The sequence below is a fragment of the Apium graveolens genome, chromosome 9, assembly GCF_009905375.1.
Source record: "Apium graveolens cultivar Ventura chromosome 9, ASM990537v1, whole genome shotgun sequence".
Classification (NCBI taxonomy): Eukaryota; Viridiplantae; Streptophyta; class Magnoliopsida; order Apiales; family Apiaceae; genus Apium; species Apium graveolens.
The window spans coordinates 265,763,552-265,779,226 of NC_133655.1; the positions used below are offsets into that span (position 1 = coordinate 265,763,552).

At 34.5% G+C, this 15,675-nt stretch overlaps 3 protein-coding genes across 7 annotated transcripts; all 3 read right to left on the minus strand.

Annotated features, from left to right (window-relative positions):
* Positions 1 to 525: 525 nt before the first annotated feature.
* On the minus strand, positions 526 to 4,207 carry LOC141683255 (putative glycerol-3-phosphate acyltransferase 3). The gene is made up of 2 exons (XM_074487951.1): positions 1,653 to 4,207; positions 526 to 1,557 (listed from the first exon to the last, which is right to left on the minus strand). Exons 1-2 carry the CDS (start codon positions 2,367 to 2,369, stop codon positions 682 to 684), a joined length of 1,593 nt encoding a protein of 530 aa, XP_074344052.1. The 5' UTR covers positions 2,370 to 4,207; the 3' UTR covers positions 526 to 681.
* A 717-nt stretch (positions 4,208 to 4,924) lies between these two features.
* Positions 4,925 to 9,026, minus strand: LOC141683256 (uncharacterized). 5 transcript variants are annotated; one of them, XM_074487954.1, is made up of 4 exons: positions 8,414 to 9,020; positions 7,199 to 8,063; positions 5,947 to 6,050; positions 4,925 to 5,382 (listed from the first exon to the last, which is right to left on the minus strand). In XM_074487954.1, exons 2-4 carry the CDS (start codon positions 7,764 to 7,766, stop codon positions 5,254 to 5,256), a joined length of 801 nt encoding a protein of 266 aa, XP_074344055.1. In that variant the 5' UTR covers positions 7,767 to 8,063; positions 8,414 to 9,020; the 3' UTR covers positions 4,925 to 5,253. The 5 variants fall into 5 exon arrangements, with proteins under 5 accessions (XP_074344055.1, XP_074344056.1, XP_074344057.1 ...); XM_074487955.1 differs by having other exon boundaries at positions 4,925 to 5,363; positions 8,414 to 9,017; XM_074487956.1 differs by having other exon boundaries at positions 4,925 to 5,306; positions 8,414 to 9,005.
* A 625-nt stretch (positions 9,027 to 9,651) lies between these two features.
* Positions 9,652 to 14,275, minus strand: LOC141683960 (uncharacterized). Its single transcript, XM_074488774.1, has 6 exons — positions 14,153 to 14,275; positions 12,899 to 13,224; positions 11,807 to 12,251; positions 11,103 to 11,401; positions 10,487 to 10,851; positions 9,652 to 10,161 (listed from the first exon to the last, which is right to left on the minus strand). The coding sequence occupies exons 2-5, from the start codon at positions 13,199 to 13,201 to the stop codon at positions 10,507 to 10,509; spliced, it is 1,392 nt and encodes a 463-aa protein (XP_074344875.1). The 5' UTR covers positions 13,202 to 13,224; positions 14,153 to 14,275; the 3' UTR covers positions 9,652 to 10,161; positions 10,487 to 10,506.
* Positions 14,276 to 15,675: the final 1,400 nt, after the last annotated feature.

Below are 15,675 nucleotides of genomic sequence, written 5' to 3' on the forward strand. Positions count from 1 at the left end.
TACTAGGACATAATATTTTATATTATATTTAAGACATTATTGGATTTGCTTTAAGACCAGCAACAGATTTAACAAGGCAGGGCAAATTAGTTGAATGCAATGATAATACAGCACCCCCCTCCACAGTAAGTAATACTACATAATTTACAATAATTCAGCAGTCGTGAAGAATAAACTTTTCATAATCATGTCGTACGCTATACTAACGTACATCGTTCTGCCACTCAATATGAGAATTGAACAACTATATAAAGTAATGATTCTGACAACTTCATGAGTATGTAAGTGAATTCTAGTTACATTCTTCTATCTGGAAAACCAAATTTTGTATGAAACTTCTCCAAAAAATATGTAGTTTTGTTGTTGCTTCTTTTATTGAATGGTATATGATCCGTTTGAACAACCGTGATCCTTTTCTGAATAAAGCTTTGATAAACTTTTTACAGCAACCATTTATCATTAATTTCTGTCAAAAACATATTTGTCATCTCTTCTCCATAATAAATTACTTGCTTGCATGAGGAATGAATTAATTCTTCTCTTTTTTTCCAAATACAAATGGAGGAACCAAGCATGCACATGAAGAGTTTCATTTCTAATAGAAATAACAACTTGAGTCAAAAGGCAACACAAATGAATAAACATTTTGAAATCATAACACATACATCAACTGTATCTCTTTCAAGCAGAGACAATTCCTTCATTGCCAGCCAAGCTCAAATACTTGTCCTTTCTTGTAAGCATAGTGCATCCAAACCCCAATGCCTTAGCCAGCTCACTTTGTACAACATTTGCAACTTCAAATCTTGATTTTTCACCATCCTTGCACACCGAGGCACCGCGCACTCGGTTGAGAAAGTGGACTCTGTAGCTCGGGTTGGGATTCATCATAAAGAAAAACGGGTCTAAACACTTTGATCCACCAGCAGTTGTGCCATGAAACATGGTCACACGAGAGTCCATTCCCACAGGCACGATATTGTCACTTAATTCCGTAAATAAAGGACTTAACCTCAGTATATAAGGTTCCCTACAAGTTGTTCCTTCAGGACAGACAACCAAGTCCCCGTGATTCAACAACTCTCCCATCATCTTGCTGTCCTGATCTCGGTCTCGTGTCAATCGGACGGTTCTGATCGGTGATATAATCTCGGACAGTCTGCTTAAGCTGTATGTGACTGCAGCAACAGGTTTCTTTAGGCCGAAAGAAAGAAACAAGGGGTCCAGTAATGTCCTATGATTACATACAAATAAAAGTCCTTTTGGGCTAATATTATTATCAGCATTGTTTACGTTGTTGGAATTCAGAAGCCTGAGTTTAATTCCTGAGAAATATAGAATTGGAAGGGATATGTTGAATGGTAACAATATGGCAATTGTGATTCTGAAGACAGAAAGTAGTAGAGCCAGAGGAAACCACATGAACATGGCTAACATGGCTAATGGGGTTGGTCTAAAAGCCAATCGACCATCATGGAATATAAGTGGCTTTGGATATTTGTCTCTTGGAAGACTACTCCAGTTTAGCTTCTCCCCTTCACTCACCATGTAAATCTCCTGTTACAGAAACAGAAACAAGTTCATATGTTGCGTTCCCCGGTTCAAAATATACTTCAAGAGGAACTTTGCATGCATATGTAAGATAAACTTACCTTGCAACATGAGAACAACTGATCTTGAGTTGAACTGTTGAGGTTACTTAATCCAATTACATTACTGGAGAGTTTTGCAGCATCCTTGCACAATTTCGCCTCTAAATGATGATCACTTGCACTCATCTTTTGGTTTACATATAAGCCAACATAATATCCGCAAATTACTTTTAGCTCTCTTCCAACTACAACATCAACCTCCATATAATCTTTCAAAAAACTCTCAACCATCACTTGAGGCAACTCACTAACACCAACTTTCTTCTTTGCCATTCTCAGAGCCTCAAAACTTTCAGCACTAACATCCTCCATGAAATACTTTGGCAAAACCGAGCTTCCAATTCTAAAGCCTCCTCTCTTTATTCCCAGGAAACAAACCAAAACCATAATTTTCAACGACAATTCCTCACTAATCAAACAAAGAAAAGGGTATAACAGCAAAAGAAGCAAAGCTCTGATAATGCTACCAGCTTCAAAAGCCACTAACATAAAGTATGGAAAGTACGAAGAAGACTTCAACAGAGTTCCTTCTACATTGAAGATCAAAGTAGTTTCATAAAAGTTGGAATATCGAAGCTTAAATTGGGAAAAAGATTCAACATGTGCATCACTGGAGTTACTAATCTGAACCACCTTATGTCTGTTATAATGTTTGGGAAGAACTCGAAACAGAACAAGAACAAATTTTAGGAAAGAAAATGATTTAGAAAAAACCATATTAGGACCGAAAGTAGAGGAGGTCTGGATCCTAATATCTGGAGAACATATGATTAGCAATGCTCTATATGTACTACACAGATGCAATTTGATGTCCCAGTGACAAAAGTACAGGCACTGATGTACATATTTGAACAGTTTTTGCAGACCCGCTAACAAAGATTAATGTGAGACTTAGAGACACGAGTTAGGACATTAAACATATTCTACTTGCATCAATAAAGTTTTGTACATTTAAAACAAGCTACTGCATATTTAACCGGCTCATTATGTGACTAGTTTGACATTTGAGAAAGCTTCAACAGCACAGATGTGACTTCTAATATGAAAATTTAATTTGAAATATTTTGCCAGTCGCTTAACTTTTAGAAACGTTTTACAACAATATCTGTCACATAGGGAGAGGGACAAACTCACTGCTAACCCAATAACTCGTTCATCTAACTTCTGCTATTAAGAATAAATAAGGGAGAGAAAAGGGCTAGTAATTATTTACTCCGAATATGACAGCAACAGGATATAATGGATGAAATTACGAGATCAAGCCCAAATAAGAATAATACTAGTATTTCCGCATTTGTTTGTGCTCAGTGTGTTTATGCATATAACAAAAATGTTGTACATAAAATGTGCATTCTTTCGTGCTCATGACGTTTATGCATATACCATAAGGTCAGCTATGGTGAATGTAAAATTTCTTATATCTCCAATTGCATTCTTGCGAATATATCTTTGTACCTTTCAGCACTTTTTTACTGCAGTAATATGTTAGTATGATTTTTTAGTGATAGATGCAGTCAGAATATCTAGTGTCAAGTCCAGGTAATGGAACATATCGACAAAAAAAATCTTTTTATTCCCTAATAGTGATAAAACGAGGATGGAATGTGGAGCCAATCAAACTTAAGACCCTGAAAAAACAGAGGAAAGCAGCTCTAACTAAACCAAGGCACAATAAAGTCCCCAGACAAACACACAGCAGTTTCAGCCTTCATTTTAAACACCACCTACAAATTCCAAGTACTGTTTTTTCTTGTCAAAAAGGTCATCTGCTGTACCAGAACATACCACATGAAAGGTTATCGTTCACAATTATTAACAAAAATATCAATATTGCTCCTACTTTACAGCTACTACAAGATATGCATGAATTTATAACTCACACAAATCCATGATTCTAAAACCTTAACGTGTTAGAGGAAGATCATTTTCAAGATCTATGTTAATATTCTAACAATACCTATATGATACTATGGGTTCGGGTTCGATTGTTGCAACACACTTTTTATTGTCAATGGCAGGGAGTAACACTGGGATTATTCACTCTTCTTGTATATTCAAGTCAAAATTACAGATTTTGATGTTAAACTGCTCATCAACACAGATGTATGTTGCAACAATCATCTTTCCCCGAGCCCATGAAATATATTGCATTATGGCATAACTAATTCATTCATCAATGTAAGACGGCCTTCACGGGACTCAGGAGTAAGGCAAAGGATTACAGAATATAGAGTCAACAGCTAAAAAAAGTTATTACTTCATCTTGCATGAGTGTATGTATGAAAATCTACAAATAGACAGCCGTGGTAAAGCACTTGTGGTAATAGAGATATCAACCTCAGTACTTGTTATTTCCTTGCTATTTGCCATTATTGCATGTAGCAAGTGTACACCTTTATATCTACTTTATCTACTCAAACTACCAACTGCAGCGACCTTTTTCAGAAAAAATTGGTGCTCATAATTTAAAGTTCACGGGAAGGAATCACACTAGATCTTAATTTTTCAAGTTTGACTCTAAAATTGTGAAAAAAAATAGATAGATAGAGGGAGCGAGGGAGGGAGGGAGGGAGGGAGGGAGCGAGGGAGGGAGGGAGGGAGGGAGGGAGAGAGAGAGAGAGAGAGAGAGAGAGAGAGAGAGAGAGTGTATGCTCATCTGTATATGAATCTACATAGACACGTTGTGGATTGATTGAATGGTTTTTACTCTCTGCATTTAGCTGCACTGGGATAGTAAGAAATAGTGAAATATTGATGGAAGCATGCAACTAATTAGCAGATTCAGCAAGACACTGGGAAGCTATAAAACTAGTCAAGGATATTATTCACACATATTTAACGAGCAATCTTGCATAATTTTAGACAAATTTTTGTTCATTCAAGACAGTAGAAAAGATTATAAGGTGTTTGAATGCATATAGTGGGTGGTCCAACTTACATGTGCTGCTGCATTAAAATTTATCACGAGACATAAATCAACACTCATTGGTACATAGAAAGGGTATCAAACAAATATATAATAAAGCTTGTGAAGGGCAATGAATTGGATGAAGAAACATGTGTCGTTTTGTTATCCAGAAAGATGAATTCTATCTTTCATTTGTTCAAACATGGATGGTGAAAGGTATTTAACATTTTGCTTAAATGCTCACAGCATAGTTTTAATTTCATTATTCTCACACCAAATAATCTCCTTGCAACTAGAGAATTAGCTAAACAATTGGAATGCACACACAATTGTATAATCCAATGCATAACGAGAATGTCTTCGGTGAGCTAGTGTAGAGATTTGTAAATAAGCACTAAACAAAGTGCCATACAAAGATCCGCATTTGAAATTTGACCAAAGCAAAGCTTTCTTACAATATATTTGAGGTGGTTCACATTAATCAATTAGAAAAACAAATAAGGATTTGTGTTATTGCTATGAACTAACTATTATTGCAATGAACTAACTGTACAAGGATTGAAAACTCAATTTGTTCTCCCAATTGCCAGTAGGTTATCCATGTGATATACAATGAGAAGAATGTCATTGAAGAATCTCGATTGAACTCAAAAGGTAGAGCACATTAGACTGAATTTGTCTCACCAGGTTTTATCACTTCACATATGACGAACTATCCAGAAGCTCCGCCAGCTTTTTCATATGGTCTGAAATCCATATCAGTATTTTCAGATATTGCCTAGACATGAACTGCAGAGACATGCCTGATGGATGCAATAAAATCTTTTGAGGCCCCAAGGGAAAGGCCGGTTAGACAAGCATACAAGAATGAGTCCATCTAAACTATTGATACCTCAGTACATTTTATATTAACAGTAAAATTCATTCATTTATCGTCTCTAATTTGCTTAAATAGTAATTAATTACAGATTATCTACTTCAAGTAACATGTATTCGTATGTGTGTGTGTGTGAACAGTTTAATTGCAGCATCTACCTCAAAAAACTTTGGCAGCAAATTTTTGTTTTACTTAAAACTACAATGAAATTACCAATTTCAGATTTCAGGGATCTGTAATCAATTTCACAAGTAAATTGAGCCTATTTTTGTAAAAGGAGTTACGTATGAAGTTTTAGTGTTTCACTAAATACAGTGACTAATATTAACAATTAGCGGATCACAATGTCCTCCAGAAAGGGTTAAACTTTCGTCACTGTGCAAATCAAATGTCTTGATGGCCGTTGTCACAGTTGGCAAGAAGTACAGAACATAGTGAAAAAAGCCAAAAAAACAAGGGAATAAGACAGACTTGGAAAATATAGAACTCGATGCATTGCCCTCACTTACAGTGGTGCTGTTGAATAAGCGGACTGAAATCTGGTCTTGTGCTGCTGCAGCTGGCTCAGGAGATCCCTTAAAGTTTGTACTTGAACTGTTCTTTGATAAAAAGCCTACAACATAAACATGAAGGACATTTAGTGTATTGATTTCTGGAAAGGAAAAAAAAGCAGCTGCTCTAATAATTTTAGGACCTAATACCTCATGCACAAGAGCATTTCTCGACTCTCCTAATGAGAAGTGCCAAGAACGCTTTGGCTATCGGATGGTAATCACACTGTTTTGCTAATAATATTAGGAATCTGAAAGGTACAGGTGTTCATGTAGACTTCATGGTGAATAGCAGTCTATAACATGTGAGAAAACATACAATTGTGAGAGGAAAAGATGAAGACAACTTTAAAACTAAATCACGTAATCCTTCTGTCAATTATTACATAGGGCCAATGTAACAAATTCATCCGTCCTGGTTTATCTAAGACGGCTGGCTTTGCCCAGTTAGGAATTTTATTGATGTTGAATGCTGTCAAAATGTCGATCAAAGTGATTGGTAGAAATTTGAGTGGACCGCATTTACATTTATAGGCATATACGGTAGAAAAGAACACTACATTTATCAATTGCACTTGGAAAGGTAATTTGTGAAGATTAGATAAAACTTTCCTGGTTAAGATATGTGGCAGATAATTAAAACATCTTAAAGACTAAAACTTTTACTTCTTCCCGAAAAATTGAAATGGATAATAGTATATATACTTGGCATAATTAAAGATTAGAAAACAATGTAAGAAATCAGAGCTATTAGCTCCCTCAACGGATAAAGTCCTTCAATATATACACACACTAAGTTTATCTACATTAATGTAGAGTATATTCGATAATATCTAATCGTAAAATTAGGAAGTAAAACATTGTATAACAACAGAAATAAACACAAATGTATACCGGTAAGCTTCAGATGACACCTACATAATCTATAGATAGGCACATAGCTTACAAGTGCAGCTTGAGCATCTAGACAGATAAACTTTTGCTACCATGTTTCAATATAAACATGAAACTGAATCAGGTAAGTGGATTTATTGCTTATTAAATGTAAAACCCATTAGTGCATTACTAGAAAATATGACAATCTACTCCCAACAAATTATATTACTTAATAGTCAGAAATATATACACTTATTATCTGCACATTCGAGCAGGCGTTAATATAAAAGAAAAGATAAAAAGTAGTATGAACTCCAAGAGATAACATTTATACCTTGAAAGAATATAACAATTAAAAAGAAGAGGGTTGCCACGATCGCAGCTAGACTGCAAGTTAACGATGATGATGTTGATGATGAAGGAGATGATGATGATGCTATCTTGGCTTTCATTTTTTTAAGTGCTTTGATGCGTTTAATCCTTGCACGCCTCTTCATGGAAAGCTCTGAAATTTCCGTAACCAACTTCAAATCTAAGATATCGAGTGTTGGACCTTTAGGAGGTCTAGGGGGCTTGGAGGCCTTTTGAATAGAATTTTCCCTTTTCTCTTTCATAAGCTTCTTCTCCAAAAGAGGCAGCCGCTCTATGACTTGTTCTGGATCTTTGTCTATTAAGAGATCTTTAGTTCCATAGGAAACCTCACCAGAACTTCCTGACTTGTAATAGTTGCTCCAACTATTCCCATCCTTATCATATCCCTCAAAACCCAAAAAGTCACTCTTAAGTCTACCAAAAACATTCCTTTCTGGTTTGTTGTACCTAATGCTTTCGCTACTTAGCTCATCTTCGCTCCCTGTTCCTCCACTCTCAAGATCTCCTTCTTCTGAGGCACTATGGTCCATTTAATTTTCTTTGGTTTCTCCTTTCCCAGATCAATAATGATAGAACACCAAGGTTTTTTACAATGTAAACAAGATAAGTTTATCTGATATACAAATCAAATCAACATCAAATAAACCTAGCTAAAGTTAAAACCCGCCAAAGCTAAAAAAATGTTGTCAAAAGTAACTTCTCCTGCACACTTCTAGGCTCTAGCTGCATATGCTTATATCCTGATAAAATCACCCACAATTCCAAAAGTAGTAATTAAGACAGATGCTATGGGAACGTTGTGCCGTATGAGATATTTATCTTTTTCGCTGAAAACAAGAAGAGTGGCTTATACGTAAGTGCTGCTATGCTCTTACAATCATAACACACAAAAAAATGCCTAAAAATGCCTAGAAATCAAATTGGATAAAACTCTAACATCAAAATTTCTCTAACTAAGAACTAATAAGATGAATAAGTCTAATAATCCTGGGGTAAAATTCCATTAAACATTTTATTTTTAAATTTTGTTAACTAAAAAGGTGAAATAAATCTGAAAGCAGAACTGAATGCTAGAAAGACTAATGATAAACCAACTGAATACAAAATTAAAGCAAGTAATAGAATGGCACATACAAAAACTTAAATGATAAAAAAAAGAAGGTAAAGTGAAGCTTACCCTAATGAGATTTTACATAAGAAAAAACCAGTTCTCAGTTGGTAAGATATCATGTTAAGTAACCGGCTCATCTAAATCTTCAGGTGTCGGGGGAGGAAGGGAAGCCCCAACAGGGTATTCAACAAGGTGATCGTTCAAACCGGAAGAATAAAGGGAAGCTTGCTAAGGTAGCAGAGATATCTATTATCTATACATATACAAGTCAACAACAACAACCAAAAATATGTGTGTGTTTGTATGTGTGGAGTAGCCAAGGCGTCAAATGAACAACTTATATCTCAAGCAACACGGGTTGGTCATTACCTTTGGATATAGTATTTTACAAATTGCAAGTGAAGCTGATAGAAATGGCGAGCAAAACAAGATGACAAGCTGGTTTTTCTTTAGTTCCCATGTGTTAAAACTATGCAATCATTTGTCTCTTGTTGTCTATTTTCTCTTTACTGCAGGGTTTTTTATTATTAAAATATACAACGTCCGGTCTTTATTTTTCTCATCATACGCTAAACTTCATATATTTCTACTGAAACTCCTATATTTATTCCTCTCATTTAACCGAGAGCAGAACAAAGAAACTCTTCAACCTTATTTTTTCGCTGGGTCTTATTTCTAATTTTTCTTTGCTAGGTGAAACTCTTTAGCTTTTATTGCCTTAAAAAAACACAATTCATATATTTCTTGTCAAAAATTTGATTACTTATCATAAAACAATAATATATAATCAAATTAATCCTTCCAGCACTTTTTAAAAAAGAGAAGGTATTTGATTAAAGAATGGCTCATAATTCTTGAGCATTTATAATATAAAAGCAAAGAGTAATTTTTCAAAAAGTGGCTGCTGATTTAGAATATAATTTTATTGCACTACAAGGTTATTTCTTTAATAATTAGTGTATAATTATTGACACGATCATGGGGATCCATATATACTACAAAAATATATTTTAGATAAACCGTGGGCGTCAACAACTGCACATCTTTATCTTCACACGTAGGAAGCAACTGGATAATATAAATATTGTAATACTCCCTCGATCCATTTCAATTATGTATGACACGTATTTTAAGGTATATAAAAAATATAGTTACGTAACTTATTTTTACAATTTATTTTTCTAAATAAAAGTTGAATGTTTTAATTACAGAATTATACTTTGTATGCACCTTAAAATGCGTGTCGGACACTCTCTAAAAAATGTAAACAATAATAATAATTAATAATTGTAGTCCTGCCTGCATTTTAAATACCAAATATCAACGAATCAATGTATAAAAATTTTAACAAAAAAGAATTCCCAGACAAATGATCAATGTTCAATGCTTCCCCTCAAACTGAAACTTAATAAGGGGCAGAACGACCTTAAGATAGTGCCAATTCTGGCAAAGCCCACTACTTGGCGGATCCAGACCGAGTATAAGCAGAACGGTTGTCAACTTATGATTCCGATGGAGAATCCGAGGACCAGATTTGTACATGAAAAGATGAATTACATAAAAACGGAAACAATTCAACAGATGTGCACTTTAAGGCAACATAAACCATGTCTTTTGTGGTGGCTCAAAACAATCAAGTTCTAAAGGGAAAGAAAATAACACGGAGTTCAAAAGGCACACTACCAAAATGTAACATTCAACATCAGTCCCATCATCTGCTTCTTAAGCTTAACATCATAGTTACTACTTGACATACTTACCTAAGATTAGGGCACTCCTATAACAATGACTCGTATCCGACCAGGAGTTGAACCCTGAAAATTTTTGGAGTAGATATTTAACATTTTATAAAAATAAAATCTGGAAAACAAATAAAATAATATCTGCTAATTACCACTAAACAGATAAACTAAAGCCTGCTTCATTTAAAGCGCGGTATCACTCTATGATACAGTGCATCGTGATTTTGCATATGGTATTCTGAAATTTCTCGATGCAGTCTTAACCTCTTCCTAATCACTAGTCCCAATAACACAGATGTTACCCAATAACTGGATGATTTTGACTAAAAAAATACCTACTGCTTAAGGTGAACAAATACCAGAACAATTCATGTACCATAGCTTGAAGGCAACTCACCTAAACTCCAATGTACTGATTCAGTATCGATTATATGCTTTTCCAAACTCGTCATGCCTCTGGCGTTGGAAGTCACCATAAGCATCATGAGACCTTGAAGGGGGGAATGTTTCTACAGAGTTCTGATACCTGCCTCTAGATTCCGGTGCTAAATTCCCTCCATATTGAGAATTTGCCTCATAACCATCAAACTCAGAATAACCAGGCTGTCGGTAACCACCATACCTTGAATTGGATAACTGCTCATGTGCTCTTTCTTGCTTCCTTTGGGTGTTGAGGTGAAGAAACTCTTCCCATTGCTTAGCATGCATTTCCCTCAAATTAGCCATCCTCTTTGTGTGACTCTCCCTCATCTCCCTAATCGCCTAGAATAATAGAGACGAGGCAAATAGTACAACAATAAAATTAGCTAAAACAGGATTTACAAAACTTAAAAAATAAATAGATCTGGCTTTGCGCATCCCCTGAATAATTACGATATCCTGGTTTGTTTCTTGATGCTTGGATGTCTGAGGAGAGAAATTATATACAAACGAAGTTGTGGTGCATATAAACTGTCAACCAAATATTTAAGGCATGTCAAAACACCAACTGAATCACGAATTAGAATTCCTACCTCACGATGCTTGTAGTTCTCTTCATCTTCTTCCTTGTCACGAATTCTACTAAGATCCGTTGCATCCCTATTATATTCCAATTCTAATTCTTCTAATGTCCTGGGAAACGAAGGATAATCCATCTTATTGCTAGATTTTATGTCAGATCCACGCCTCTCTGTATCCCACCCATCTGTCTGGTATCCTCCCCTGTTCTGACTATGATTATCAAACGATTTATATGAAGCCCCTTTGTATGGAGGATGCCCTGGAGACTTTGAATGGCTTGAACGACCTCTAGCTCCATCATTAACATAAGCTTCACCAAAGGAAGAGTGTGTTAAGCACATCTAATCATAGTGCCTAATAGTGATGCCGGCTTTAACTAGGTATGCTATCTAGTGTATTTATTGTAACCCCATCAGAAACAAAACAAGTCTGAATTTGCTTTTGGTAAAATATTGTCTTTGCAGGAAACCCGTTGAAATCAAACATACCCAATATAGTTACTTCCGAATCGAACACATAATGCTTGAAGTTAAGAACTTACCTCTCGCTGCAAATAAATGATAAGCAACAACCAAGTTATTACAATAATGAATACAATTTAAAAGGAAGAAGCGTGGCCAAAACAGCACGGTTGAGATTATAAAAACCTTATAATACAAGCATGGGATAACCATGTCTACATGGATGCCGTACATATATCCTACACAGACCCTACCTTTCGGAGAAGACCTTGATAACCTTTTCAAATCCTCACGGACATCATCTTCCACTACCTTCTCTTGTTTGCCAAACCTCTGTTGGAACAGAGATGTAGTCTGTGGACTATTGTTAGACCTTTGTGAATCAGAGCGTGTAAACCGAGTTCCAACAGGACTCCTCTCTGGCGACTTGGATCTGGCCACATGAGAACTAGAACCATCTTTTTTGTTACCCTCTTCTTTAACTTTATGCACAGCATCCACACCTTTGGCTAAGATCAACCTATCTTTGCCACTAACGATAATAAACTTCTCCTCTACTTTTATTTTACAGCCAGTATCCTTTTCTATCCCATTAATGACCTTCGGTGAAAATAGAGCTTTTACATGTGGTTCTCTTGCAGGTACTCGTTCAAAGAAATCTTGAGACTTGCGATTAGCTCCAAGAGTAGATGGACAACCCTATAAAAACATTAAGACAAAAATGTGCAGATACTAACATTATACAAATGACTTAAAAGTTAAAAATTAAAAAAATTAAAAACAGTTAATGATAACTTACAATGTAAATCATGCCAATCAAAAATCTATTTTAATGTGTTTGCAACAACGCTAGGTCACCCAAGAGTCTCATAGCGCAACTTGGGGCCTTCATAACCATAATTGTGATGTGCCATGCTTATTTTGAACTTATTATTCTATTAATTTTGATCTAAATTATAAAACTAACGTGTTCAATTATATTATATATTAAATCTAGTAATTATATGGATGATGAACACTTTGTCGAATTTTTATGACTAGTCGGGCGACTTGTCGACTACTCTTCACGAAGGTACTCGGGCGTCGAGGGTCGACTTAGTGCCTCGATAACCTTGACTATAAGTAGATATTGCAATGACACCCTCTACAAATAAATGACCCATACACCACGTGACAACATAATTAGGGAGAAATTTAAAGCATTCAGCCATCTGAAACCCATATTAAAATATCACAAATAATAAGTTTCTTATAACATTCGTTGAGACTTTTATCTTTAAAATCTGTAGTTGAATATCATATAATTAAAACGAAAACTGATCCGAATGCACTTAACCTAAAATTACCTGAGTGAAATGACCCGATTCTCCACATATCTTACAAATCATTTCTTCTTCTTTCCTTTTCTTCCAGTTACGTTCAGTAGCTTTTGACTTCGCCTCCCAAACCTTAGCTTCTCGGCTAGTAAAATCGGTTGGGACAGCATTGGGATCACGAGTTTCCTCCTCCTCATCGGAACCAGCATGAGATCGTTTATTTCCTTTTGTAACATCCTGTGCACGAGTATTATTAAGTACTGGTGGTCCAGTGTACTCCTTATAAAGTTCACTGAAGTCATCATCAATGTCCGAACCTTCTCTATTATCCATCACGTATCAAGGAACTTTACTCTCTGCAAAAAAAAACAATTAATGTGTTGCCAAAATAGGTGGTATTATCAAAAATGATAATTTGACAGTTAAATTTGGACCACAAACTCAAAAAAAGAAATATATGTGCCATGAATGATTACTTGTGTTTTGCATATAACGAATTACAAAATGATAGCAAGAACACTTATAACAATATCATGTCTCATGATCTGCATTAAACAACTACTACATTTACCGACGACTTGCAAATATACAAAGCTAAAACAAAAGGCAACACAAACAAAAAGTCCATAGACAAGACTAGGTAAAGACCAGTCAAACAGCCGAGTCAATGAAGTACTAAACTCATTTCTTTACAGGCACATACGTGTGACCATTGTTTCTAACCTTATTCTCAATTGAACACAGCCAGCTAATAAGGTAACTAATATCGATTCGACCTAACTCTACCACCCACGCAAATAGTAAAAATAGCAAGCAAAGAAACATGTAATAAAGTCTGCAAAGTCATCTTCGCTGCTCACTACAACCTGGATAACTTAATACCCACGGAACCGGAAATTTAAAAATTCCTTAATCGACTGTCCTAATTATGTTGGGACCGAAAAAAAAGAATTCAATTGAAATGGATACACGTCACTGTAACTCTGATATTAACCGCATATCAAAACGGAAAAACACTAACTATACTCCGCAAACATAAACAAGCATTAATTCCAGAAACACGAAATTTTCGAGAAAACTAACACTATATTGGTATTCAAAGATAAGCTAGTGGAACATAAATCTGCAGTAAAGAGAGTATAAATTGAAGTATACTGACCCTAGTTTAACATCATTGTACACATAATTAGGGTTTTGAATGATTGAATTAGTGAAATTAAACAGTTAAGATGAATAAATTAGTATAATTAAATTAGAATTAAATAATAAAGCAAGAGTTGTTACCTCAAAGTGATAGGAGAGCGGCGTGAGTGAGGAAATTGCTAGGGCTTGTTGTGAGCCTCTCTCCTTCCTTGCTTCTGGATTTTATTTCTTTCACTCTCCCCTCTGTTTTTTTTTATAACGTATTTTGTATGTTTAATAAATTAAAATACTACTACTCGTACTACCTTCTTTTATGCGAAATGACTCAAAAAACTAACTTTTCTCGATTTTTTATGATTTTACGACTTTTTAAAATAATTTGTAAAAATCGAGAAATTACGACTATTTTGTGATTATTAGATTAAATATTAAGTGTTTTTTTATAATATGAATTATGGTTGGTCATAAATTTTACCTGTTATGTGTCTTATATGTTCAGTATGGTTTGGGATATTTTTCGACTATTTTATTAGGTGTTAAAATTGTTTATATTTAATATTATACTATCAAGATTGAATTTTAATAGCCGATATTGCGTACGGAGTGTTTGGCCTTATATTGCGTAATATGGTGTTTACCGTATCGATTTTCGGTAGACCCGTAAAATTCGGACACGACACGACTAACACGAAACGACACGAAAATTTAGTATTTGTGAGTGGTACATGACACGAAAATACACGGACATAAAAATACACGAACACGAAAGTACACGATCGAGATTTAGTGTCGGTTTTAGATTTATCCTTCTAGTAAACGACACGGCACGAAGTATACATCATAAATAAATATAATTTTTCTTTTAAATTATATTTATATATATTTATATCTTAATCAGTTTGCTAAAAATAATTTAAAATCTAATATCACAATACATGTACACAAACAGAGTGACAACATTTCACATTATATATTATATATATAATAGGAGAACAATGAGATAATATTAGTGAGATTTTTTATTCTCAGTGAAATTACGGATTTGTCCATGTATTTACCATAATAAAAAAATGTTGTTGGCAAAAATCGAACCTCGGTCTATCCATTCTACAATACCACTATGCTACTATGTCTTTTATGTTTTCAATTAAGTACTTAATATGTGTCTGTCGTTGGAGTGTTAAAATTCAATTTATTGCAATTCATGAAATAACATTATTAGTCATGTTTTTCATTACATTTATATTGATTTAGTTAACTATATATTTCTAAATAATTAAAGTTGTAATTAAGATAATAGTTTTGATCAATATTTAACATATAAAGATAATTATTATAAAAAAATCTATATTATATTATTATAAGTAGAACACCCTATATTTGGTAGTTGGTCGGTACAATTGTTTGGTACGGTAAATAACAATTGTCAGATCTAAAGACAGATAGATGGGACGTTGGATGTAATAATAAAATAATATTATATTAATATTTAAATTGCTCTTATACGTTCAAGGTTCGAATCTCATTAACAACGTATTATATTTAAACTTTTATATTCTTTATTTTTAACAATTTCTACAGGTTCAAAGTTCGAGTCTCGTGAACAACATGTTACATATTATATTATTTATTTTCAGTCAAGTCTCTAATTATCATAAAACATA